Consider the following 27396-nt stretch of genomic DNA (forward strand, 5'->3'; position numbering starts at 1 on the left):
AGGGTCAAATTTCTATAGGAATATGATGTAAAATTTCATTTTAATTGAATGCCAATAAGGCATAGCTGAAATTACTCAAGCACCCATTAAATGTGAGGTTCTTGCCTAATTTGCAAACATAGCTTTGCTCATCGTGTAAAAACTATAGCCCAGAGGTGTAGTAAATCCATTTAGGTGACAGTTGTTCCTTTGGGCCTCTTGTTATTTTCTGTCAAAGATGGATTGTTTAAAGAGCTCCTCAACAAAATAGAAAATTTCAACCTTCCCCTTATGAATTCAATTTACATTTTCTATAAAGTTTAAAGAGAAACTAGCATACATTTGTGATATTAATTGTAACATTGTAGCTGGCCTCAGTTTCTGACATTCTCCAGAAATGTCAGAAAGTTGAAACTCGTGGAGGAGGGTTGTTTTATTGCAGCAAACAGTACGAAATAAGAATATACATGTATTCATTCAGATTTAAATTTGCAGACCACAATGAAATAAAGTTTTCCAATACTGACTTGATGCATATTTGCTTTTCCACGAAAGACTGAATAGTGACTTTACAAAGGTTACGAAATAAGAAAAGAATTGTAAGACAAATTAATTAATTAAGATCAGGTGACCTATTGCAATTCAGGTCAGCATCCATTGTGCATTAAAAATTTAACATTTTTAATTTCTTCTTGATAACTCTGGGTACCATTCCAATTGTAAGAAAAACTAAATGCATCGTGATGTAGAGCAGGTAGACCTGTACCAACATTGTAAATTCATGGTCCTAGGGGTAGAGGTTTGTACTGCAGGGTGGTTCTAGGGGTAGAGGTTTGTACTGCAGGGTGGTTCTAGGGGTAGAGGTTTGTACTGCAGGGTGGTTCTAGGGGTAGAGGTTTGTACTGCAGGGTGGTTCTAGGAGTAGAGGTTTGTACTGCAGGGTGGTTCTAGGGGTAGAGGTTTGTACTGCAGGGTGGTTCTAGGGGTAGAAGTTTGTACTGCAGGGTGGTTCTAGGGGTAGAGGTTTGTACTGCGGGGTGGTCCTAGGGGTAGAGGTTTGTACGGCAGGGTGGTTCCAAACTTGGAATATATATAGTTTATGTGTGTAAAATATCAAATGGTTAACCTTTTGCTAATTGTTAAATTCTTATTTCTTTGAAACAAATTTCCCAATTTTGATCAAATATGGCTATTTGTCTCAAACTTGAATTAAGGCCCTGCATGGCCCCTGGATTTATGGGGGTAAAAAAATCCCTGGCTATAGACTCATCTTTTCAGTTCACATATGCCGCAATCTATGTTTAGTGAAAGAAAACTGTTCACTAAAATTGCAAATATTTCAACTGAATTTGAGTAAAATAATAATAAAATTCAGAAATTGCATCACGTTAGATGCAATAGGTATTAGCAGACATAAAAAAAATATATAAAGTGTGATAGAAAGATTCTTTCTAATTGAATATCGGGGACAAATCATTTGAAATGTTAATAGACATAAAATAAATCTAGAAAACATTATATAACAAAAGTTAGATCCGCGCCACGTATGAGTCAAGGTCATGTAACATAAAATCACTCCGCGTAATCTATCTGAATTTTATTTTTCTAAACACATATCGAAATAGGTAATCTTGAACTTGTTCAAATTTATGGCCTTTTACTTTTAAATCATTAATCCAAGGGACATAGAAATCAGGAAATGAATTGTCATTTCTCTAAATTCTTTGGAACTACTTCATTTCCCGGAAGGATAAATCGATTAATCACAATAACAAAAACAAAGTGAAAGACCAAGACTGAGGACTGGAATTTTATTTTGGAGAGGAGAGTGCGAGTTTTAACAGTTGTGAAGTTTTTGAGGTTAGTTTAACTTTCGTTGAATGTTAAGATTCATGCAAATGCTACAAAGAATGTGTAATTCCTTTGTATGTACATCAGCGGCCTCTGATAACGAGCACTTGCTCAGATTGTGATTTCGGGAGCTTAGTTCAGTAGAGAGAGGGAAAAGTAATAATTCTGGTAAACAACGTTGATATTTATGATTGATATAAATATCTGCTTTGAAAGCTCCATTTATTTGCATCTTTAAAAGATCATAGTTCAAATTTGCTGTACAACCTTTCTCGACCTGCCGTTCTCGGGGGGTGTAGAAGTTCTTCAACAAGAGTACATCTGGGTCTGTGTATGGGTAACTAACTAACTATAGATTGCAGCATATATATGTTTTTATTTTATGAATCCTATAGCACTACCCGCTTTTACATTTGTGTAACATGAAGATCATATGCATTAGGTGTAATTCTAATCTGTTATCAGTAATGTGAGGCTCTGCATGCAACACTATTGTGCAGTGTGTTCAAGAGATTGTTGACAGATTGTGTGAGAGAAAATGTTCCAATTTGAAAATCTTAATGATAATTTTATTCAGTCAGACCAAGATACTCCCCTGAAATATTGAAATCAGAATGGCATATTCCTAACTAAAATTATGAATGCTGATATTGATTGTAAACTAAACCCAATATAATAAGCATCCCACAACATAAATTTTTGGCAACTGAATGATTTATATGCAATTAAGTTCTTCAATATGGAAAATCTTAAAGCTAGATATATAAATGTGTGAATGAATTTTTTGAGAATATCTTTAGCCTTTCATTCAGGTGTAACTATAAAGTAACTTCATTTTAAGATACTATCGCATTATAAGAACTCTTAAATTAGTATATTTGTTAAACATGCAGCTACTCTTTGATGCCATTTTGCATAGTTTTGGATTTAAATTTCAATACATGTGATGTATTCATAAATGTAACATGTGTATATTACCTTAGACTACCTTAGTGATCGGTACATGGGAAAAGTGCACTTCAGGTAATGATATTATTCATAGTTTTGTGAAGTGTTTGGTTAGTCAGGATTTGGATATAAATAATCATGTTTTGCATTATGCAAATTACAAAAATGGAAGTTTTTAATTATCAGTAAGTGGATTGATAAACTAAATTAACTATTGTATAGGGTTATAGCAGTATATAAATGTTACTTTATACATCTCTCAGACTGAAAAAAAAAAGATGCTTTAATTGGGTAGAAATCTAGTAGAAGTATACATCTACATGTGCTCACTTTGGTGTGGTTGATAGAGACTTGTACTTTAATTAATCAGGTAGATTTGACAGATCTGCCAGGAAATGATATCTTATCTATAAAATGATGATATACTTGACCACAAAGAAATCACTTCCTTTGTGTATAGTTATAATCCTCTGTTTTTCCTAAAGTGTCCTGGCTTCTTGAATGCCTGGTAACAATATTATAAGTCTCCACAGTTACTGATCCTCATTACAAATGAGACATGAGTCATTGAATCTTAATCAAATGATATGATAAATATTACCACATTTTCTCAAATTATATTGAATTATGGTAATGAGTTTGAAGGAATTTTATTCTAAGAGCTTTGGAATTGAACCCAGAAGATGTTGTGAGCAGCACATTCTTGTAATAGTTGCCATTTAGTGTCTGAGACACCAATGCAGGATATATAAATATATATTTTTACATAATCACCCATGGCTCTAACAAAGAGGAGCTCACTCTTGATCTCAAATCATTCTAAAGTGATACTTCTATCAAAATTGAGCTCATCAAATGACCCAGTTTCTGATCATGAACTTGGAGTCAGAGTGGGGCCAATGTTTAATGGTTTGCATGGTGACCTAATAGTGAGGATGTTGGTTTCTCCACTGGGAGGTCTACAGTTTGATTCTTGATCACAGCACTGCATCAAATTGAAGATGGTTAAAAATAGGTTGTGACTGTTTCTGAAAGTCCCAAAATTTATGGCACTTCACCTAGAGCTTCATCTTCGCAAGCCAAGTGTCCGATTCGCTTGTAAACTCTCATCTACCATCATCTACCAGTAGATGAGAGTAAGCGAATTGGACACTTGGCTTGTGAAGATGCTAGAGCTTGTGATGTTCTTATTTGAGTAAAATGAAATGTGAAATCAACAAATTTAGAAAAATGCAGCTGCCTAGGTGAGAGATGTGGGCCATGGGAGTCTTGTCAGATGAGCTTAGGAATAATGATATATTCAGCAGAAGTAATTATTTGAACTGTCAGAATTTCTTTCAACCTTTTATGTAAAAGAGTTTAAAATTCAAACATATATAACTAGTGCCTGAAGCTTTGTGCTGTTGTATAAACATGGTGCCAAGGGGTCAAAGTATAGGCAGACATAACTGGCATGTTTTGATCTCTGAGAAGAAGCAGACAGTGATAATATTTTTATCCTATCATAGACCCATCTGTGCCTTTGCTCACTGCTTGGCATTATGTGTGTCTGTTGAGCAGTTGTATGGCCACAGCTGGTGTCACAAAGAAGTTAAGGCCACCAGTCAAGATAAACATTGCTTATATTGATTAGCTATTAATATTTATTATTATTTCAATCCTAGTAGTTTTCAACCCAATTGTGACTTTAATTATTGTTGGTAATGTGTGTATACAATTAGATAGAATGTTCCATTGGTATATATTGATGGATGTCTTATGGACTAGGTGAAGCAGATCTAGCTATTTTGTCTTGCTACAGGGTGTATTATAACTGGCTTGAGCGAAAGGAGACACAGTTAGATTATAATTCTAACTAATGTACAATATATTGAGTCTATTGAAGATGTATCAGATGTAAATACACTGGTATTATGATATTAACTCTCTAGATGCATTAATTTTCTTTGTGACTCATACTTTATCATGCATACCCCTTAAGGCAGTGGATGAATTTACCAGTTTCTAACAAGACCCTTATCATTTTGGGCAAAATACATTCTGCATGTATATAATTAATTGCATTTGTGGGTGATTAACCTGTACATTGAGGTTAATAATTTTCATTGGTTGTGAAGGTATGCTAAACATTTCTATTAGTTATACTGTGAATCAGTGTTTCTCGTTTGTTTACGTGTTTTGAATAATCACAACGGAAATGCATTTTGATTTCTCGTGATGCGAGAACTTGTATTTAGCTTGGTCTATTTGATAACAAGTGTATACCCCAGTACTTCTACTGATCCTGTAGTGAAATTTATGTATTTTATTAAGGGGTTATTTGTGTTTGATTATCTGGATTTGAATATGCTGAAAGTAATTATTTTGCCAATGCAGAGTGTAGATAAAGATAAGAATGACATGTATTGATTATAAACATAAATTTTACAAACTGAGTTTTCTTGAATTTCAGGGGAACCATGAATTAAAATGCTTTATAGCAAAGCTTGATCAACTGATCAATGCTGAAGAATAGAATTGAGGACATTCATTTTTGTTGGACATTGACGGTTATGTGTAAAAAGAACAGACTCAAAGGCAGTTCAGTCAGTTATTGAATTCTCCAGAGTCATGTGAATTGCAGAAACTGTGAATTTATTCTATATATACATCACATGCATTATGAGCCATCCACAGCAGAGTCTACCAATGGGCATTGAGGACCAATTATCAGAAAATGCAGCCATATCGTAAGTGGTAACGTGTGTCTGTTTGGTTTCATTCAGTTTAGATTAACTCTAACATACTGTACAGTATAACATGATTATAGTGAAGTGCTGGAAACAAACAATTTTAATTCGTTACAATCGTATATTCCTTATATACAGTGAATTCATAATATGTTTAAAAACTACAGGGAATTGAAATTACATCGTTGTAAGCATGAATTTATTATGTCTATTAATTTCAATTATCATTGCCTAGCTGAGTAGTTCAATAGGTTAGCACATTGACTGCTGAACTGTAGATTGCGGGTTCAAGTCCAGCAGGGTTTTAAAAAAAAAATTCAGGTTGCTTTCTATTAAAACTTAATTTTTGGACTAAATAAGTACTTAAATTTGAAAGTTTTTTGTTTTGAAATATTGTTGTACATACATATCCTCCACTTTTCATCCATATCAAATTTCTCTGGTGTAGCATTCCTCCGTATTGAATGATGTTCATATATTTGTAGTGATTAATAGATAAAACAAAGGAAATTGTTCAAAAGGTTGAGAATGTTCATTGAAACAATTGCACATGGGTTTTGTTACAGTATATAAGATATATTGATATAAGATGATATGGCTAAGATATACTTTATTCCAATCATGAGCCCCAAAATACATACATTAACATTATACATTTGATTAACATTGCAAAAATGATAAAAATCAAATGGTTCCATAAAAGTTGTTCATAACTGAAAACTATATAAATCTCTTAGATGCAGTGAATACCAGGGGATGGTGCATGATAAAAGAAGTAATATTCTTCCTAGTATAATCAGTGCAAACGGTCTGATTATGTACATAATATATAAAAAATTTTAAAGAAAGGATTAGACTTGTAAACATAATTTAAGGACTTATCACATAGAGTAACATTTGACAAGGACTTGGGGCATTCAAATGCAAAGGTCACCAAGGAACAGCGTCATAGGGTTGTTGGAAGCATGTACTGTTACATAATCCTCGTGTCTAGTGCACATGTCTGATAATTGTAAGATGTGTATATATTACTACATGTAAAATCTATATACCTCATTCAGTGAAAATTACTAATTTGGCTTAAAATCTTGGAGGAAGAAATGTAAATCCCTCAGTGCATGAGCCAAACTTGATGTACCTCAGACCGGAAGCCTAATGGTGTGATCCACTGAGCTAAACAGTATAATAAGGAGTACTATATTGATATTTATTTCAAGTATTATGACCGTATTTTATTCGTCCTTAATGGTATGCTGAATATAGATATAGCTCTTCATATTTTATTTACATAGAGATGGGATTTTGATGGCTTGGTAAATATCTTGGCCTTGTGTCTATGGCTATGTGTTATATCAGGATGATACGTAACATTTCGACACTATTTATGTGCATAATAACTTTCTCTGAATGACAACATGTAATATTTGTGACCAATATTAAGTGAATTCGAAGATATTTAAAATTCTTTGTAAAACTTGCTATGATAAAGAAGCTTTTGAAAGATCACTACTACTATAAATCATTAAGTTCTATATTTAATGAAGAGAAGAAAGCAATCATTAATAAGTGATTTTACATTTACTGGTGGTTATGTTTTGTCATAAAACTGGAATGCAGGATAATGTCACTATCACTAATGAAAAACAGTTCAACTTAATTCTGGTCCAAATTTCAGGTTTCAAGATAAGAAATGTAAACAATATCAAAGTTTGATTGTACATCCATTTTGTAGAAGAAACTAAATGTATTGTTTAACCCATTTGATACTTTGTATTTCAGGGCATTTTCTGTTATGGACTCTTCGCGCCTGTCCACTTTTGTGATATCAATATTGCTGATAGTCTATGGAAGCTTTAGGTATGTAACAATTACACGTAGTCCAAGAATACTATATAGCTACCCTTAACATCAATGTGTGGGAGTACTAGTATAGCTACCCTTAACATCAGTGTGTGGGAGTACTAGTATAGCTACCCTTAACATCAGTGTGTGGGAGTACTAGTATAGCTACCCTTAACATCAATGTGTAGGAAAACTAGTATAGCTACCCTTAACATCAATGTGTGGGAGTACTAATATAGCTACCCTTAACATCAGTGTGTGGGAGTACTATTATAGCTACCCTTAACATCAATGTGTGGGAGTACTAGTATAGCTACCCTTAACATCAATGTGTAGGAAAACTAGTATAGCTACCCTTAACATCAATGTGTGGGAGTACTAGTATAGCTACCCTTAACATCAGTGTGTGGGAGTACTAGTATAGCTACCCTTAACATCAATGGATGGGAGTACTAGTATAGCTACCCTTAACATCAATGTGTGGGAGTACTAGTATAGCTAGCCTTAACATCAGTGTGTGGGAGTACTAGTATAGCTACCCTTAACATCAATGGATGGGAATACTAGTATAGCTACCCTTAACATCAATGTGTGGGAGTACTAGTATAGCTAGCCTTAACATCAGTGTGTGGGAGTACTAGTATAGCTAGCCTTAACATCAGTGTGTGGGAGTACTAGTATAGCTACCCTTAACATCAATGTGTGGGAGTACTAGTATAGCTACCCTTAACATCAGTGTGTGGGAGTACTAGTATAGCTACCCTTAACATCAATGTGTGGGAGTACTGGTATAGTTACCCTTAACATCAATGTGTGGGAGTACTGGTATAGTTACCCTTAACATCAATGTGTGGGAGTACTAGTATAGCTACCCTTAACATCAATGTGTGGGAGTACTAGTATAGCTAGCCTTAACATCAATGTGTAGGAGTACTAGTATAGCTAGCCTTAACATCAATGTGTGGGAGTACTGGTATAGTTACCCTTAACATCAGTGACAGTGCTGTGCGATTACTAGGCTCGGTAAGTATATTGAAATATTTGTGGACTGATATTTATACAAGATATGGTACTAAAGTAATTTCTATCAGTACTTGTGAACACATTTTTCACTAATTGGGCTTTTTGGAATGAAGCATGGTTGGACACAGCTTGTAATTTAACCTCTGAACAAGATACATAGCCCATCTCAATATGAATAATCTAAAACGAAGGATAAATCAATATTGTTCAATTAGGCTTTTTTTAATGGACATTCAATCTGTCTTCAGATTCTTGAACATAAATGTTTTTGAGATTATTTTAGTTCATATTAACATTAAATGAAATATGTTAGTACTCTTTCTATGTGAAGCTTTTATATTATGTCCTTCCAAACATCTGTTACCATTAATTTTACTCTTTTTTTTAAGACTCCTTTAGAACTGTTCAACACTCTGTTCAAGTAAAGAGCTACCTTTCTCTTTATAGAGGAGTTTAGTTGATAGAAAAGATGGGGTGGAATCGTTTAAGAATCTATTTCTCTATACCCACTGGGCAAGACCAGTAAAAACAATTTTGTTTTGATTCTTTACTTATTTTAAACACCCCTCTTTTGTAAACAAAAATGTGGTTTTACAGGAATTGTCCATCTGTCTGTAATTTCATCCAACTTTTTGTATGGGCCATAACTTTGTACTAAAGCGACGTCAGAGGATATTACTTAGCACAAAAGTTGCTGACCAAACAGTGTGATCGAATAAATTTACACTGTCCAACTTCCAAGTTCTGAACTTAACAATCTTACTTAGTTGAGAATGTGCTTAAGAAATTTAAGTATAGATACTTAAGAAAATTCTCAGAAACACCTGACCCAACTTGCATGGAAGTTATATTTAGGAATGTATTCAATGGGTCCATGGGATTCAGTTCCTGACCAGGTAACAGTTGAGAGCAGGATCTAGTTTTTGGACTTGCTCACATTCCCAAGAAGCCATAGGCCCAACCTGGACTAGAATTACATGGAAGTTACATCAAGGGATACTAGCCACTATCCTTGCTTCAGATGCTGAGTGTGACCCATATTTTCTAAATGATTGATCAAAGAGAGTAGGTTGAAGCTTTTTGATATCAATCAATACCCAAGTAATTCTACTCCCTAACCAAATGGGTGTGGAAATTACATAAAAGCATGGTTACCATCGAACTTGCTTTTAAGATATGCTGATTGTGACCTAAATTTTACAGATAATTGACATGTGGAAATTTTTAGAGTAGGTTAAAGTTATAAAACTCGATTGCATTTAGTGATGAACATTAGACCCACCCAGACTAATATTGAGCTGCATATACCACTAAACTTGTTTTGAATCCTCACTGTGACTTGTTTAAACATGTGACAAATTCGTCACAAAGAAAAAGTTTAGAGTTCATCTTGATTCTTTCAAAGCATATTTTATATATGTAACACACATGTATAAGGATATATATACATGTGTATTTCAGGATGTATGTACTGAATTCTAGATTACAAATGCTTTCTATGGCCTGTATATTCAAGATGGTTGATTGCATGAGTAATGCATTTAGGGTATATATTACTAGCTTTGATTCAGGTGCCTTCATTATTCTAAAGCAAGTCCATAAAATGCATAAAGGGTATACCAACCAAGATTGAACTACAAAGATGTATACGTATATCTTTTGGTCCAGATTTGTTGATAAGATTTTAAGTTGGTAGTGATGTAAGGAATTCCAGTGTCTTTACACTCATTTTGTCACTAACTGTAAATCTGAGTAACCAGGAACTGGTGGAATAGATATCTGGCCTCAGGTTGTAGGGTCAATACTGTGGTCCATGGACCTATCAATGAGCTCTAAGCACTGCATTGTGGGATGTGCTGATGAGCATATCATAATGTTGCAGAGTTGCCGTATTTGTATTATTGATGTCTTTTTATAGGTCTCTAAATTTAGAACAAGAAAATCGAGAGAAGGAGAAAGACAAGCAGTATAGTTCATCCACAGATGGAGAAAGCAGTAAGTGTACATTTATTGCTATGGTTACGAAGGGTTTGGTGCTTTTCACAGCATTAGCTCATGTCAGGCTCGTGGCTAGTTCTAGACTAAAATCCAGTCTATTCTGAATACTGTAAAGCAATCAATTTTCATGGAGCGTAATTTTTGTTAGTTTTCTTTTCTTGGTCTGGACATGCCCACAAACTCCATTAGCTACATTGAAGAAAAACAACTTTTAACCAATTAAGACATGAAATTTCTTCAAATATTCTATTTTTCTTTATTCACAAAAATTTATCCCTTTGAAAATAAATTATTCAATGTTAAATGTATTTTAAAAAGGGAAGAAAAGGGGGGATGATTGGACGAATGGCATTTCAGATTTTCTCAACTTTTCATAGGACCAGATCTAGACAAAAGCACCTTCAAAAAACAGCACAAAACATGATATTGCATTTTACTGAATATTATTTTCTTGCTGTTTATTTTATCAAATACCTGTTGTGAATGGTTAATGTAAGGGCATTCATGGAACGGATACTACTTTGTTGAAACTGCATTTTTCACCATACATGTATATGCATCAGAATGAGTGCATTTGTAAACTATGGTTTTTATGGTAAATGAAGCTGTTATATGCAATTTGATTTCAATGAAATTTAGAAAGTTGCAATTTGCCAGTTATCTCACAATATGTCCAATATTTTATTGGTAGAAGTCAGACGGGTGACATCTGTGTGATTAGGAGTTTATTATAGCTTTTTTTTTTCAACAGGTTGAACCATTAATGCATGTTTTTGATGTTAGAATAAATTATAATATTGCATTTTCTATGTAGGTTTAGTGTTATTTCCTATAGTAATGTAAATATTTTCCAAAAGGTTAGATTGTTAACTTTCTGAAAAGGACATTCCAAAAAAAATTCTGTTGCCATGTCAACAAAAAGTGAGTAATACTGTGGAAATTCACCTCAAAAGCTTTATTTTAAGCTATAATTCTTCTACTACACAAATGGTGACAATAAAATCAGAATTTTTTTTATCAAATATGGAAAATGTTGTGGGGACACTTTTTATGCTACAAGACATTCCAGAGTTGACACAGTTGCCATGGATACAGTGGCCAGTTTGTATAATGTTTGTGTTCGCATACTGCTGTTGATTTATTGCGAACTTGGGTCGAATGGAGTCCAATAACTATTCAGTTTATCCTAAGATGGTAAAGATATCACAAAAATAAGTTCAGTTTAGATTTTGTCAAAAGGTCAAGGTCATAGAACATTTATTACAATGAGACAAAATGTCAAAGTCATGATGAAATGCCAATACATCACAGATATTTTAATGAAAATAAATGGGTCAAATTGTGTAGTTTTCAATAAAGCTGAGTACTTTGATATCCTCTCTCTTTTATATTTACCAAAGTATAGAACAGAATAAATCGGAATACTTTTATAACATTATGCAATATCCCTATTAAGTACTCTTGTGTAAACCAGTGATAATAATCCGCATTGTTTTCCAAAATCATTTCATTAACTGTGTTATAAACAACTGTAAGAACTTTTATAATCTCAACTTTATTCTGATTTTATGACTTTTCACACAACTATAAGACAATGTCACGATATCAACAGACGCGGAATATTGATGCGATGTCAAACAATCGCAAAAATTCAATACAATTTACCCCTTATATTAAAAAAATATAATATTTACCATAAATTTCATAAAACAAATCTTTCACATGCTGTACCGGAGATGAGTAACAATGTGCTTCTGCCATGTAAGGGGTTAAATGTGTGCTGAACATTACACCCGATGATAATTTTCTTGAAGAGCTTCGTATTTCTGTAATAAGTAATTGATGTAAAGATTAGAACAGGGCGATAATCCATCAGATTTTTCTATATTTTGTAAATCTTAATTCTTCTAGCAAGCTGAAGTTTAGATAATTAATAGTTATATATATGCACATTGTATTTGAAGAAATTAATTTTTATCACTTTGGGCTAAGTATCAACAGTATTTTTGTTTCAAAATGTATTACAACAGTTGTGCCCATAGAAAAAGGGAACATTTTTAGATTCTTTGTTTATTTTACAACTATTTCCAACAGTAACATATGGGCAACACTGCTATGTGGATGAAGTTAAAAGACATTGAATTAGTTTTCAAATTCCAAATCAATAAAAGCTTCTAATGGAAGGCTCATGAACTGGGATCATTAAAAACTTTCAGCAGTTGATTAGCTCATAGATTTTCAGCAGATGACAATTGTTGAAATATTGAAGAATCTACCTTCCTTAAATCATTGTAATTGGACTGCAGGTGAAATGTCAAGGATACATATGTATGACTATAGATATTGTCATTACTAACATTTTACACAAGTAATCAAGAATGATCTTAGGGGTCTGCATTTGCTGTTTTTTTTCAATTATATATGTCAAGGGACATGGTTTCTGTACTGAGAAATGCTGATACCAGTATTCTCCTCTAATCTTCACTAATTCAGAATAAAATTCACAGATTCATTTCCTGTTTTACCAACATCAGTATTGACAGACTAGCTAATTTTTTCTTGAAGCATAATAAAGCCACGAAACTTAGTGTTACGGAATGAGTCATCATATTTTGTGCATGATAAACATAACTTTGATATCCAGTGGCCTTAGGAACTGTGTAGGACTTACTAGGCAGTTATGCTGTAGGTCGACAACAAGTACCTTTCTCTTGTCATATCCTTTGACACTTGTAAACTAATGTTCACAACTTCACAGGTGTCAGAAGATGACAAGGAACTAATCTAATGAGAGGCAATGCATTTGTGCTACTACAAGTCTGTAATTGCTTGCGAAAAACTTTTAATTTTCATTTGTCTCTTAATTATTTCTTATTTTCTTGTGTATCTAATGTAATAATTTAAAACATTTTATGCTCATATTTACCGGATCCTCTGTTAGGTAGTTCACTACACTAAAACTCTATATGACACCACGTCACAAGATGGTGATTAAAATGTTTTGTGAAATTATTTGTATCAATCGATTTGTTTGTCTATCATCGTAGCTCAATGGTTAAAGCATTGGGCTGGTGAACCGCAGATCTCGAGCTCAAATCCCCCAGAGTTTTTTATTCATATATGTGTTGAAATAAATTTTTGAAAATCATTTTTTTTATCCAAATTTGTATATTTTTTGCCATTTTGGCATATATACTTATTGTATATCATCATATCTTTTATAATGAAATCAATTCGTACTGATTTGAGAAACTATTTCTGGGTGTAGTGAGCCACCTTGAACTTTTGATTGCAGTATTACGAGTGTAGGCGAGTATGTATTATTGTAATATACCCTCAAAGAGAGAGATAGCTACTAACTGTTTCTGTGTGGAATACGTAAAAGAAATCTAAATAAATCAAAAGTGTCTTAAAAATTACCAAAACAGAATGATAATATGATCTTTCACATTGTGATTTGTGTGTAGTTGGGTACCAGATAAGATGTTATTATATAGGTATACTGTATATATATTTACAACATGATTTTACTATGAAAATCTGGTGTGCATCATATACAAAAAATCCACCCCAATGATAATGTTGACACCACAGTTCCATCAACCAGTGATGTTATTTAGAGTTCTAGGGAAAGGAAAATTGCAATAATGTTTTTCAAAAATTTGCATATATCATAATCATGTATTACCCTGAGACTCTGATCTCAGACCAAGGATTGATATGCAATATGTTCTGAAAAAGAGTGTTTATTACATATACTTCAACATACATATTGATGTAAATTCAAGGTCATACGCAACATTTTTGACATTTTTTCCAAGATTATATTTTGTCTTCTCCTCGATATGAAGAGTTGTTGAATAGGTTTAGATTCTGTAGTGTAGTACTATTACCAGGCTTGGAATGTCTGCTTGGTTAGCTCGGTGGTTAAATCACCTATCTAGTAATGCAGGCTTACCATGTTCAATCCCTGATTGATACAAAGATTCTCTCCCCTTCTTTGTTACAATAACAGTAGTTCAATCATCAACCATGGTAGTTGTCTAGTTGACTTCCGAAACTTCATTGCGTACCCCTAGCTTGCTTTTGGACCTTCAGTGCGCATGTCTGGTAAATAAAGTTCAACCATTCTGTAAGCATGGGTAGACGAGACATTCTGTAAGCATGGGTTGCTGTATGGTAGACGAGACATTCTGTAAGCATGGGTTGCTGTATGGTAGACGAGGCATTCTGTAAGCATGGGTTGCTGTATGGTAGACGAGACATTCTGTAAGCATGGGTTGCTGTATGGTAGACGAGACATTCTGTAAGCATGGGTTGCTGTATGGTAGACGAGGCATTCTGTAAGCATGGGTTGCTGTATGGTAGACGAGACATTCTGTAAGCATGGGTTGCTGTATGGTAGACGAGACATTTTGTAAGCATGGGTTGCTGTATGGTAGACGAGACATTCTGTAAGCATGGGTTGCTGTATGGTAGACGAGACATTCTGTAAGCATGGGTTGCTGTATGGTAGACGAGACATTCTGTAAGCATGGGTTGCTGTATGGTAGACGAGACATGCGTAATGACACCCCTTCCGGTTTTGACTTCATGGTTTAACTCTAGTCACTATATATAGTTGATGATCGAACTAGGCCTTAGCATTGTTCATATATATATATAATATTTTGTTTTTACTTGCCACAATCAGGAACTATCAAAGTATGCGAACTCGAACCTGGTAATATGGGTTTTGTAGAAACAAGATAGGATACAAGTGAATTGTGCCCGAAATGTCATGAAAAATTACATATTATTGAGAAACATTGCATATGTCCTTTAAAAAATGAATATGTTAATATTTTGATGTCTCTTGTTCTGATAAGACATAATGGTGTGCAATGTGTATTAGCATGTTATTCAATTATTCTGCTCACCATATTGCACATTAGCACAAGAGACATTTTAAAAATTAAGGGGGCATTAACTGCTAAAGGGATGGCAACCATTTTTTTCTCAAAATATCTCAATGGTCTAGGAATACTGTATATATTAATGATTAATGAAAACATTTGTTTTGTACTAAAACAAGAGAAACCTAATAAAACTATGTTAGATAACCGCTTTTATTGTAAAGATATATATAAGGGAAATTGTTGTCTCGCAAGACAATAATTATTTAATCACCATAATTTGTGTGATTATTAATGTGCCTGTTTTGAGGTTAAAAAGTGTTTGAAATAATTGAATGCACCGGTCTTATTTCTGAAATGTAAATATAGAGCAATTTTCATTGAATTCAGTGTTTGGTGACAGACTGACAGCTAACACCCCTTTAACATTTATCCAATGCTTAATCAGATAATTGTGTCAGCTGCTGCAGTAGGTAGTTTGATGCAGCTATAGATTTTCCAATAGCTCATACATTAATAACTTGCCTGTCTGAATCATAAATACAAACTTATGACATTCTTCCAGATTAGTTTCAATTTTTATGCACTGTGTATTTATAATTCATTTAAAAACCTACAAGGAAAACATCAAATATATTTTAGATAAGATTGGACTTGAATCTAAGATTGTTTTACTTCAATATTGTGCATAAATGAATTGTTTTAACATATACTTAAGTAAAGTAGACAGAACCTGTTTCATGGTAGTTGGTTATTTGCTAGATTCTAAGACTTTCAAAAACCATTTACAAAAGTCAAGTGCAAAGCTTTTGTTGGAAGAGTTCATTTGCTATTGATCAATTTGACGTTTTCCGGTTTCTTCATTTTGTAAAATGATTAGTTATTTATAGATTTTCTTTTCGGTGACTCTCAAGTTTAGGAATTTAGCTGTTGCATGAGATTTATTACAAGCCAAATTAGTCTAACAAGATTTTTATTTTTTTTTTTAATATTTTTTTTATTAACCTTCATATTCACAATATTTTTACAAAAGCAAACAATAACATATACATACATGTACATATATACGCATGCATATACACACACATGTACATACATACATACATACATAAATACATATACATGTACACATATACACATAATAGATTATTTTCAGTTAAATAAATGATATTATATATATATATATATACAATGTATATATATATATATATATATATATATATATATATGAAAGTTTTGGGCGTTTTTTTTTTTTTATAGAAAAGACAGGTTAGAGATAAGAATTGAAAGGAAGGAAGAAAGTCATTTAAAGAGATGCAACACATAGAGAGAAACAGGGCTTTTCATAGCTTATGATAAATGTTCAATTTTTTATAAGGCATTTTTCAAACATTTGTTAAATTCGTTGTACTTACAATTTTTCAGTAAAATAAATTTTCAATATATAATCGACTAATTACATTCTTTTTTAGGGTCTCAAAGCTCAACCTCTTTTGAAGGGGTGAACTTGTTTGTATAAATATAGTATTTAATTATTAGAATTATAAGATTTTCCAGACTGTGTAATCTAACATTATTCAATTTACCAAACAAAATTGAATTTCTGCTTGTGTTTATAACAATAACTAATGTAGACTTTAACCAATGATCAACCTCAAACCAAAGATCTTTAATTAAATAACATTCTGAAAACAAATGGTCTAATGTCTCTGGCAATTGATTGCAGTAAGAGCATAGTGTAGAGTCTTTGATACCACATCTATTCAGGTAGTAGTTTGTAGCAGGTAATCTGTGAAGCATTTGGAATTGAAACCACTGCAATTTTGTTTCTGCAGTTGTTTTAAAAGGAAGCATATAAATAGTATTCCATTCTTTTCTGCTAAAGTTGATACCATTTTCAATCCGTTTAATTTCAGAAGTTGGATATATTTTTTTCTAATTGAGATAAGGACATTATACATAGCTTGGCAACCTTTCTTAGATGTGAATATTAGTTCAATAGTAGAGGGATATCTGATATTGTAATCTTTTACAATAATCTTATTGTTCTGTTGTTTCTTTATTGCTGTAACAAGACCTGAAAACTGGAGGAAGTTTACTTTTCCTGTAGTCATTTCTGTAAATTCTGTAAATGACATAAATGAATTGTCCATATTACATAGGTCACCAATGTGTATTCTTGCAGTAGTTCAATTTCATGATATTTAATCATATGCTGAAATGCATCAAAACTTCCAAAATTGTTTTCATTTCATGCCAATTAAGCTCAACAAAACTTCAGAATGTCATTACTGGTACTGGTTAAGGATTCGAGTCCTTGCATGGAATAGGCTACTGCAGAACATGTAGCATGCAAGGTGTAGAATTGTTCAAAATTTGAATTGTTGATAAAATTCTGCTAGCTAAATGTTTCCATTACTCTGATGAAAGAGCCACCACTTAATTGTTGCACAAAAAACAACTTTCGGTTTTAAGTTGATCTTAACTTTGGTGACCATCTTCTAGTTTGTATGTATGTAAGTCCATAAAATCACTTTCAACTGCTTATGTTTTTCCTAAATTCATTGAAGTTATTGATAAACATGCTCCATTAATTATGAACAATAAACTTGTATTTCAAGCGATGACAGAATTTTGCTCAATTTATATGTTTCATAACTGGTGTATAAAAGAACTGTTTTCTGAAAACAACACAGCTGGTGATTGAAAATTTATTTATTTTTCGAACATTTATTTTGTGAACTTTTAACATTAGGGAACATATATGATCATGTGAATGTCAGGCTAGCTGGATACAAGTAAGAGTCGTGATTATTGTTCCTATGCTCCTAAAACACCCTGGACATGTAACGTGATATTATTAAAGATTAAAATGAAATGAAGTACCTAAGATAAAATTTAAATATAATAGAAATAAAATTTTAAAAATGCATATATAATTCCAGTGTTATTTATTACAATTGATTTGATTGGACAAAAATAAAGCTGAACAAGAGTTTATACATCAATAAATCCGAAAACGCGATGGATTCATACACGCCTGAAAACAAATAACATAGTGCGGGGAAACTATTCAAATTTTTGCAGTCGTTAATAAAGTGAATGAATTGGAATTATAAGAATCAAACATTCTTTATGAAGAATTTATCGATGTGTAAACTCCGGACATTTTACTCACAAACTTAACGTAAAAGTGCTTTGCACTTTTATTCAGTTTGTGAGTAAAATGTCCAGAGTTTACACCTTGAAAATTTTTTCAAAAAGAATGTTTAATCCTATAATATACTCTCGTTGGCTGAAATAGTTCACTGAGTAACTGTATATCAAAACTGTTAAATGATCATGAAAGGACATCATTGTTTATTTCTGGAAATATATAAATACCACATCTCACAACCAATTCAAATGTATAAGAAACTTATCATTGCTGAAAATGGCAGCACACCAATGACTTGGCTTAAAAAAAAGTTTCCCTCCCAATGAGGTCATTAAAGAACTTTCCCCTCCAATGACTTTGACCTTATGTATTTGACCTTGAAAATCAATAGGAACAAAGTATGGCTGCAAGATTATGAAATAATGTACACAGGACTGAAATTGTGGGACCCATGTTTATAAATGCATTAGGTTGATTTATCAGTGGAATTTTTACCATTTTCAGAACTACAAATGTGTTTTGCTGCTTTCAAAAATATATACTTCTTCAATATTGGAGATTATCTTGAAGTTAATATGAATTCCCTGTTGACTTGATATTTAATATAGCTTTCCATTCATTCAATCGATTTTAAAGCAATGTAGCTCTAAATCTGAACTTTTTGTTTTGTTGTGCTATTATGATAGTTTTGTATGTAACTTTAACCATAATATCAATAAAATTACAACTAAGTATAAGGTTTTATCAAATCTATTGAATTTATAGCATTATATACAAAAAATGTATATATAAAAATCAATTTTTGTAGGGAAGACAACAATGTAATTTTGCTTCATTCAACACCTCTTAATAGGTTTGCTAACACAAATAACAATTAAAGGTTTTTAAAACCTTATTTTTTTCTGTCATTGAAATAGTGAATCACAATTTGGCAACAAAAATTTCCAACACCAAAATGACAGCTAATATTGCTTTAATATCAAAATATTGATTAGCATAAGTTGAAAATCTATGAATTGGATATTGTGCATTAGAAAGGTACCAGTGATTATAGTGTATAATATTGAACATATATGGAGTGTTTATGGCTATTTATGCTATTAAATTTACGTACAATTTGTTTTATTGCAGACATGCAAACCATTGACACTTGCCAAGCAGCATTTCTGCCCATCGGAGCCTCCGCCTCCCTCCTTATTATGTTCCTCTTCTTTGATTCTCTGCAGATGGTCTTCGCCATTTGTACAGCAGGTGAACTTCACATCACTGTATATCTACGTCAGGCCTCAGTGCTTTATATTATTTTCAATGTATAGGTGGTAGTTAAAATGAAATTAATATCAATTTATATCAGTAATAAACAACAAACTGTATGCAGATCAATAATATAACAGAATTGTTCTTTCTCAAAGACACTTACTGTGTACTCAGGGATGAAGTCTGTATTGTCTTAATCAATATAGTTCTTTTGAAGATAATACAAGGTATGAAAGTGTAGCCCCTTAGATATGATTTATGTTCAATTTTATGCAACATCTTTTTTGTAGTCCTTGCGACTGTTGCCTTTGCCTTTCTCCTGTTACCTATGTGTCAGTACATCATACGGCCATGTTCAACAGGCCAGAAGTAAGTGAATTATGTCATTGATTAGTACAGTACACAGGTTCAATAAATAGTTTTAGATAAGGAAGTTTGCTTAAAATTGATCAAGAGTCATTTATTTATATCAAAATAACACACACTCTCTCTCTCTCGTATCAGAAGTGAGAAAATTGTTTTAAAATGTGGTAATTAAATTGAACAACTGACAAGAGAATATTTTTATGTGCAATTAACTAGATATTTTTAATTGATGAAAGCGAAATCGGTATTACATTCTCTTTGGGGGAAAACAAAACTTCATAAATTGCAAGGACATTACAATTACTCTTCTACTGAAATAAAAATAATAGTTGACTATATATATATATAAGATGTAACAAGTCATGTATGTACCATTGTAGGATATCATTTGGGGTGTGTGGTCGTTTCACAGCAGCAGAGATTTTGTCCTTTTTCCTGTCATTTATGATTGTTTGTATTTGGGTCCTAACTGGGCACTGGCTACTTATGGATGGTAAGGTTAATCTTTCATAGTTTTATTTCTGGTTATAATATTACAAAACTGAAGGAATATTCCACCGATTGCTATGAACTGGTTGAATGGTTGCATAAATAGTTCACCATGATTTAATACACGACTAATATTTTAATTGTCGGGTTGCAAACCAAGAATCCACAAAGCAAGATGTCCCCTTGCAACATGGTTCATTGAAAGATAATATTTAAGAGCATACTACAATCATTTCACATTGAATTTCTCTTAGAAATTTCATTAGTGACCTTAACATATATGTAATTTTAAAAAACACAAGAAACTACTAAAATATTTGTGCAAGAATAATATCCCCAAGAAAGATTTATTTACAAGGAAACTTAAGACACCCCTTCCAATGACTTTGACCTTTTGCATTTATTGGAAAAAAAAAAGATCTTCCTCCAAGGTTCATTCCTGAATATATGTAATCTAGTCTAACATCCAAAATATTAATGATTGAAGTTCCATTCTGCTGATCTCGCCTTTTTTATTTAAAATCAACGCGAACAAAGATCTTCCTGATGGTTTGACAAAAAATTGGAATTTTCCTTTCAGCGACCTTGAATTTCATATGTAACTTTGAAAACTCTGTGAATAATGATCATTACATATTCCCAAAAATGGCATTATTGAAATTTATTCCTCTAATGGTATTTAGAAAACTCTATAAACTAAGTATTGTAAACATGATAGCACAAGTATCTGAAACATATTCTTGGTTGTGCTATTTTTGAGAAGATTGATCTGATTTGTAAGTGAAATTAATCTTTCCCAGTAAAATAAAGATTGTCTCCCCGTCATCTATTTGTCAGCCCTGGAGATAGGGAAGAGCAGTCATTTTTAAAAGAATTGAAGGAAATTAACAAATTTAATATTATCTGATTTACTTATACTACCATACAAGAATATCAATTTAATGTTTATTTTTTTTTTTATATCTAATAGCCTTGGGCATGGGGCTGTGTGTGGCGTTTATTGCACTGGTTAGACTGCCCAGCCTGAAGGTTTCCACCTTGCTGCTGGTTGGCCTTCTGGTATATGATGTGTTCTGGGTAGGTTAATTTATCTACATAGAATAGATAATGTACAATAGTGTATTTATTAAAGGGTTTAGTGTTGCATTTTAAGTAGATTTTTACTCAGCTGAGCAGTGCACTGTTTTTAGATCAGAAATTTGTATGAATATAAAAGTACTGAGTCAAACTTTAAAAGGAGGGAACGTAAAATCCCAAAACCTTGACTTGTGAGGATGAACTTTATCATATACTGGTAATTGTATACCACTTTATGACCATTTCCTGCTATTAAATTGTACTTCCTTTTTTGTTCTGAAGTGACAACTCAAGTATATGATATGAAGTGGTTTGCTATCTTGTTCCTCGAGGGATTTTAAATATCTTTAGTATTAATACAGTCAGCAAATATTTTGTATTTTACAGGTGTTTTTCTCCTCATACCTCTTCAGTGCAAATGTCATGGTGAAGGTTGCTACACGACCAGCAGAAAATCCTGTATGTCATCAATTTCATTTCATGTTTTGAAGAAATTTATCTGTTTAGATAAAGCTATTTTCTTTGATGCTGCAATATTCTCTAATTGGCTATGTCAAATATCTGCTGAATGAATACAATATTTATAATAGAGTGTTCCTGCAACTGCCTGACAAATGAAGCAAAAGATGGTTCAAACTAGAATGTAAAGTTTACCTTTTCATTTGTTTGTGTTTAGAGGAGACATATTATGGTACAGCGATGGCTTTATGTCTGACTATCTGTCCGTCTGTTTGAAGTTTTCTGTTTCTATTTTCATTTTTCTGTCACATATGAAGCTGAAACTTGCTGTGTAGCTTCTTTAAGGGATACTCTAAATCATATTGCAGCGTTGATCTATTTTGACCTCACTTGTAGGAGTGTTGCCACTTAATTTGAAATCTAATGTTATATGGAGGGTACAGGATTTGTCCCTCTTATCTCCTCCCACAGATTTCAAATGAAGACCTTCTTATAAGTCCCCCTGCTAGTGAAACCAAAGGGGACTATAGGTTTCCTCTTAGTCTGTGCGTCTCTACCTCTGTTTATTGAATGAGTAGATACACACAAGTTTTACTTTCATTACAGTTGAATTATTATACCCCCACCCCCCCCACCCCCCCCCCCCCCCCCCCCCCCCCGAACGAAGTTCTGGGGGGTATATAGGAATCACTCTGTCCGTCTGTCTGTCTGTGCAGATTTGTGTCCGGGCCATAACTTCTTTGTTCTTTGACATAGGCATACCATATTTGACACATGAGTGTATCACCATGAGACGATGTGTCATGTACCTTCATGACCTCCATATGACCTTGACCTCAATGTCAAAATTAAAGGTTTTTATAATGGATTCGTGTCAGGGCCATGACTTCTTTGTTCTTTGACATAGACATATCATATTTAACACATGAGTGTATCACCATGAGACGATGTGTCGAGTACCTTCATGACCTCTATATGACCTTGAACTTTGACCTCAAGGTCAAAATTGATTATAGGGTTTTGACATAGTCATACCATAAGACATGGGTGTATCACCATGAGACTATGTGTCATGTACATTCATGACCTCTTTATGACCTTGACCTTTGATCTTAAGGTCAAAATTATAGGTTTATGCCATGGATTTGTGTTCGGACTATATCTTCCATTTTCTTCTACAAAGGCATACCATATTTTTACACTCAGGAAAGAGGTAATTTATACCTATTAACAACACCCTTTGGGAGATTGGGGTAAGCGAAGGGTATTCTTAATGAGCATTGCTCACAGTACCTCTTGTTCTAACAAAAATTATTCCAACAAAATTCTATAAAACTAAGTCTCGTGGTTGACTTGATTAATTCCTATACTCTATCTAGTTCTTTGTATTTATAGGGGCGAGATCAAAATTTCAATGTCTGACAAAAAACTAAATTCACTTAGTTTTCACCAAACATACAATTATAAATAACACTGTATACCTTTTCTACTGTTTATTCACAAATGAGAGTCACATTAAAACTATTAAATGCTCATTAAAATGTAATATGTGGTTTTTAATAGTCACTTGTCTTTTTTCTTTTTCCACTAAAGTGTAATTGATGTTGGATGACAGAAACTTGAGGGATATTTTATCCCCCTCCCCCTAACTATTTGAATTTAGATTTTAATCTGACATCAATCTTTTGATTTCGCCCCTTATTGTGTGAGATATATAGATAATTTAAGGCATATCAGTTTTTAATTGCATCTGTCAAGTTTTCCGCATCTATTTACAGGAGATGGAAATTACAATATTTCCTGGTATTACAAAAATAATATCTGCCTGCTCTTCCATGGTCTGCCTATAAGGGCATCGATGGAATAAATAGGGGGCGCCGGTAGGGGACATGTATTGCTTTTGCATTACTCTCAGAATGCTTGTTTTACAGAGTGTTTGTATGGGTATTGAAGATGTGGCAAGGATTTTGATTTTCTTCAATTTTTGAGAAAATTACAGGTTGTTGAAAGTAATAAGTTTTAAGGAAATATTAAAAAGGGAGTACATGTACATGATCTGTCCATCTCCCAGTTTTCAAGTGAGGACTTTCTTATTTTACAGAGTATTTATATAGGTATTGAAGATGTCAGTTTTGAAGAAATATTACATAGAGTGTACATGGTTTAACCATTTAACTCCTGTCACAGTTTCCAAGCTAAGGCCTTTGTAAACAACTAGAAGTAACTTGCATATTGCAAGGATTTTAATCCCCAACAATTTTCTAATTTTCTTTATGTTTGAAAAAGTTACAGGTTGTTGAGCTTAGTCAATTTTTGGAAAATATTTACTCAGAACTCTTAGTCTGTCTGTCTACCCCCTGTCACAGTTTTTAAGCTGGAACCTTTTATTCATACAATGCAAAAGAAGGTCTATCACAGCCTGATGTTGGCTAATACAACCCTTCAGTAAAGTTCTACAACGTGTGGCTTAAGAAAAACGGCCTACATAAGCTTGTGACAGTCGTATTATGCACTGTTTCTGATACTCTTGTCTATATTCAGTTAACATTTCAATCTAGTGGGAGATTTGTAAAAGTTATCTGCACAGATCCTCCTTTTCAATAATGGTAATACATGTATTCCATGTTTCTTTGAAGGTGGGTCTGTTTGCCAAAAAGCTCCATTTGACTGGCTTTATGAGAGATGCACCGAAGTTATCATTGCCGGGAAAACTTGTATTTCCAAGGTAAGGTTAGAGCCCTGCAATGTGGCACATAGAACACAGGATATTCAGTCCTATGATATGGGGACCTCTTTGCAACTGTTATCTTGATGAATAGTTTAAACATTCCAGTTCTTTTCACTAGGAGGTTAATGTTTTGTCCCTGTTTCTTTGTCAGTAAGGTCAATCTCAGAAAGTTGTGGACAGATTCTTGCAAAATTAGAATGATAGTCCTTCAGTGAAGAAAATATTGATTAGATTTTCGGACACATCGGGGATGTTGGACGATTTATGATTGATTTAATTGATATTGCATTGGTATCTAGATTTTGATATTAATAATCATGGATAGCTCAGTGGTCGGATCACCTGGCTTGGTAAAGTCCTAAGTTGGATGGTATGCCATAATAATGTCACAATGCTGGGAGTTGGGGGCATATGCGTACTGAGTGATCTTGACTATAGTTTCAGGTTAATTGAAACATTTCACTACCTTGTGTAGGGAAATTTGTGTGCAGATCCAAGGATCTGACTTGAAGTTTAGATGAGCTTTTTACTTGCATAATACAGTCAAAATACATGCATCGTAAATCTATTTTTAAAATCAGTCTTTAGAGAGAAAATCGATAAGAAAGGAAATTGTAGTAAGAATTAGTATACTGTACACCATACATACACTAAGTATAAAAAGCTAATGATGGAATACATTATTTTTCAGCCTCCAAAATTCTAGTCATTTTTCAATGTTGGGCTTAGGAGACATTGTAAGTACATGTAAAACCAGTGAGTAAGCTTTTATAACAGATATGCAGATGTCTGTGTACAAGTATTTCCAGAACAGAAAAATGAAATTCCTCTATGAATGAAAATTTTTTGGAAAGAGATTTATTGTAATGACTTTCTATTAAAAATTTGTCTTGCCATAAAACCTTGTTTGACAATTTCCTCTGTTAACAGGTCATGCCAGGCCTACTCTTATGCTTTGTGTTGCGGTATGATGCTTATAAGAAAGCACAGACTAATTCTGTAGAAGCAGGAGTCCCACCTCCTCCAACTTATGTTCACAAGGTCACCTACTTCCATTGCTCTCTGATTGGCTATTTCTTAGGTAAGAATGTGAGCAGGGGCTGAAATTGACAGTTGAATGTGCTTAAATTAAATCCAACATCCATTTGCAGTTACCCTCAGACGGTCATGTTTCATGTATATTCTTTTTCAGGGTTGCTAACTGCTACAGTGTCATCTGAAGTATTTAAGGCTGCCCAGCCAGCTCTCTTGTATCTCGTGCCGTTCACATTACTGCCCTTGCTAACTATGGCATATCTGAAGGTAACATAGATTATGACATTGATGAGAGAAATGGGGAGAATTATTGATTGAAAAATTAATTTCAAGAGATATTTCAATTCTCATTTTATTTCACAACTATGTTATTAGGCTTGTATTTACAAGTAGTTTCTGTAAATGTGTCATTTTGCCCTCCACACGTGTGTCAGAGAGACCCTCCACGCGTGTGTCAGAGAGACCCTCCACGCGTGTGTCAGAGAAATATTTTAAAGCGTGGTACATGTATTGATTAATATTCTTGAAATTTTCAGGGAGATCTAAGGAGAATGTGGAGTGAACCATTCATTGTTCAACAAACACCGAAAAATTTAGATGTGTGATATTAACAAGTGTTGTAGACAATCGAAGACTGGATTTATCTGAGAAGGGAAATAACTCCATATGAATTTGTTTTCAAAGGAAAAGAAGGGATTTCAGTGATTTTTTACATATGGGAAGTTCCCAGGGGAGGAATCCGGCAACATTTTGCAGATCTTTTAGTGCAATGTTTCTTTTGATGTGAGGACCCATGACCTTTTTATACTATGAATTTCCTTTTGGCCAGTGGTTTGATTTCATGTTTTTATTAAATAGATGTATATCAAAATGATCTACTTATTATGTGTCAGGAATGAAAAATGTAAATGTGTTTAGAAAAATTCAGACAAGGATTCTTGTTGTCAAATGATACATAAAGTTGTATGTAATCATGTTTATTCTAACTATGGTGGTACATTTCCATTGCCAAATATGAAGATTTTTGTGAGTTGTGTACCATTATGAGAAACAGAAGAATTAACATGCATTTTATGCTTATAATAAAAACTGGGCTAGAAGCTCATTTTTTAAATTACTTTTTACAATTATTTTCTGTCTTTAAATTCTAGTTTTAGGAAAGGAGACTACAAATGAAAGTTTACAACCTTTGCATTATAAATCCTCATAATTATTCAAAGCCATGCATATCAACATTTTGTGATGAAAGAAAGACAAAATTGCAAGCAACAAACATTATAATAATGCCAACATTTACCATTTGTCTTGAGTGCTTCCAACATTTGTAGCATTAGAATATCAGATTTGTTTTCATTCTCATACATCATTTATATATACAGTGTATATATATTTCAAAGAGACTGCAGGAGTTGTTTTTTATTATTGATAGATATTATTTCAGTAGTAAGACATGGTTGATGGTGTGATGACTGTTTACGTGTAATACTAACATTCAGATGTGTTAGCTTTATATGTATTTTGATCATAATGATAGATATTAAACGTTGTAAGAGTGTTGATAAA

General features: G+C 33.1%; 1 protein-coding gene across 2 annotated transcripts; it reads left to right on the plus strand.

Moving 5' to 3' along the window:
• Window positions 1-1567: 1567 nt before the first annotated feature.
• Window positions 1568-27396, plus strand: LOC125667744 (signal peptide peptidase-like 3). 2 transcript variants are annotated; one of them, XM_048901387.2, is made up of 15 exons: window positions 1733-1839; window positions 2814-2853; window positions 5231-5507; window positions 7287-7364; window positions 10291-10367; window positions 19554-19673; window positions 19970-20048; window positions 20426-20538; window positions 21505-21611; window positions 21999-22070; window positions 24707-24795; window positions 25490-25535; window positions 25729-25879; window positions 25991-26100; window positions 26370-27396. In XM_048901387.2, the coding sequence occupies exons 3-15, from the start codon at window positions 5440-5442 to the stop codon at window positions 26436-26438; spliced, it is 1179 nt and encodes a 392-aa protein (XP_048757344.1). In that variant the 5' UTR covers window positions 1733-1839; window positions 2814-2853; window positions 5231-5439; the 3' UTR covers window positions 26439-27396. The 2 variants fall into 2 exon arrangements, with proteins under 2 accessions (XP_048757334.1, XP_048757344.1); XM_048901377.2 differs by lacking the exon at window positions 2814-2853 and having other exon boundaries at window positions 1568-1839.

Source organism: Ostrea edulis, chromosome 1 (genome assembly GCF_947568905.1).
Source record: "Ostrea edulis chromosome 1, xbOstEdul1.1, whole genome shotgun sequence".
NCBI classification, from domain to species: Eukaryota; Metazoa; Mollusca; class Bivalvia; order Ostreida; family Ostreidae; genus Ostrea; species Ostrea edulis.

Bases quoted from the DNA above. Each gene is read 5' to 3' on its own strand.
- LOC125667744 (XM_048901377.2), top strand. From the start codon at position 5,440: ATGAGCCATCCACAGCAGAGTCTACCAATGGGCATTGAGGACCAATTA. The intron at 25,880-25,990 runs GTAAGAATGTGA...ATTCTTTTTCAG, and splicing joins TCTGATTGGCTATTTCTTAG to GGTTGCTAACTGCTACAGTG. The intron at 26,101-26,369 runs GTAACATAGATT...TGAAATTTTCAG, and splicing joins TAACTATGGCATATCTGAAG to GGAGATCTAAGGAGAATGTG.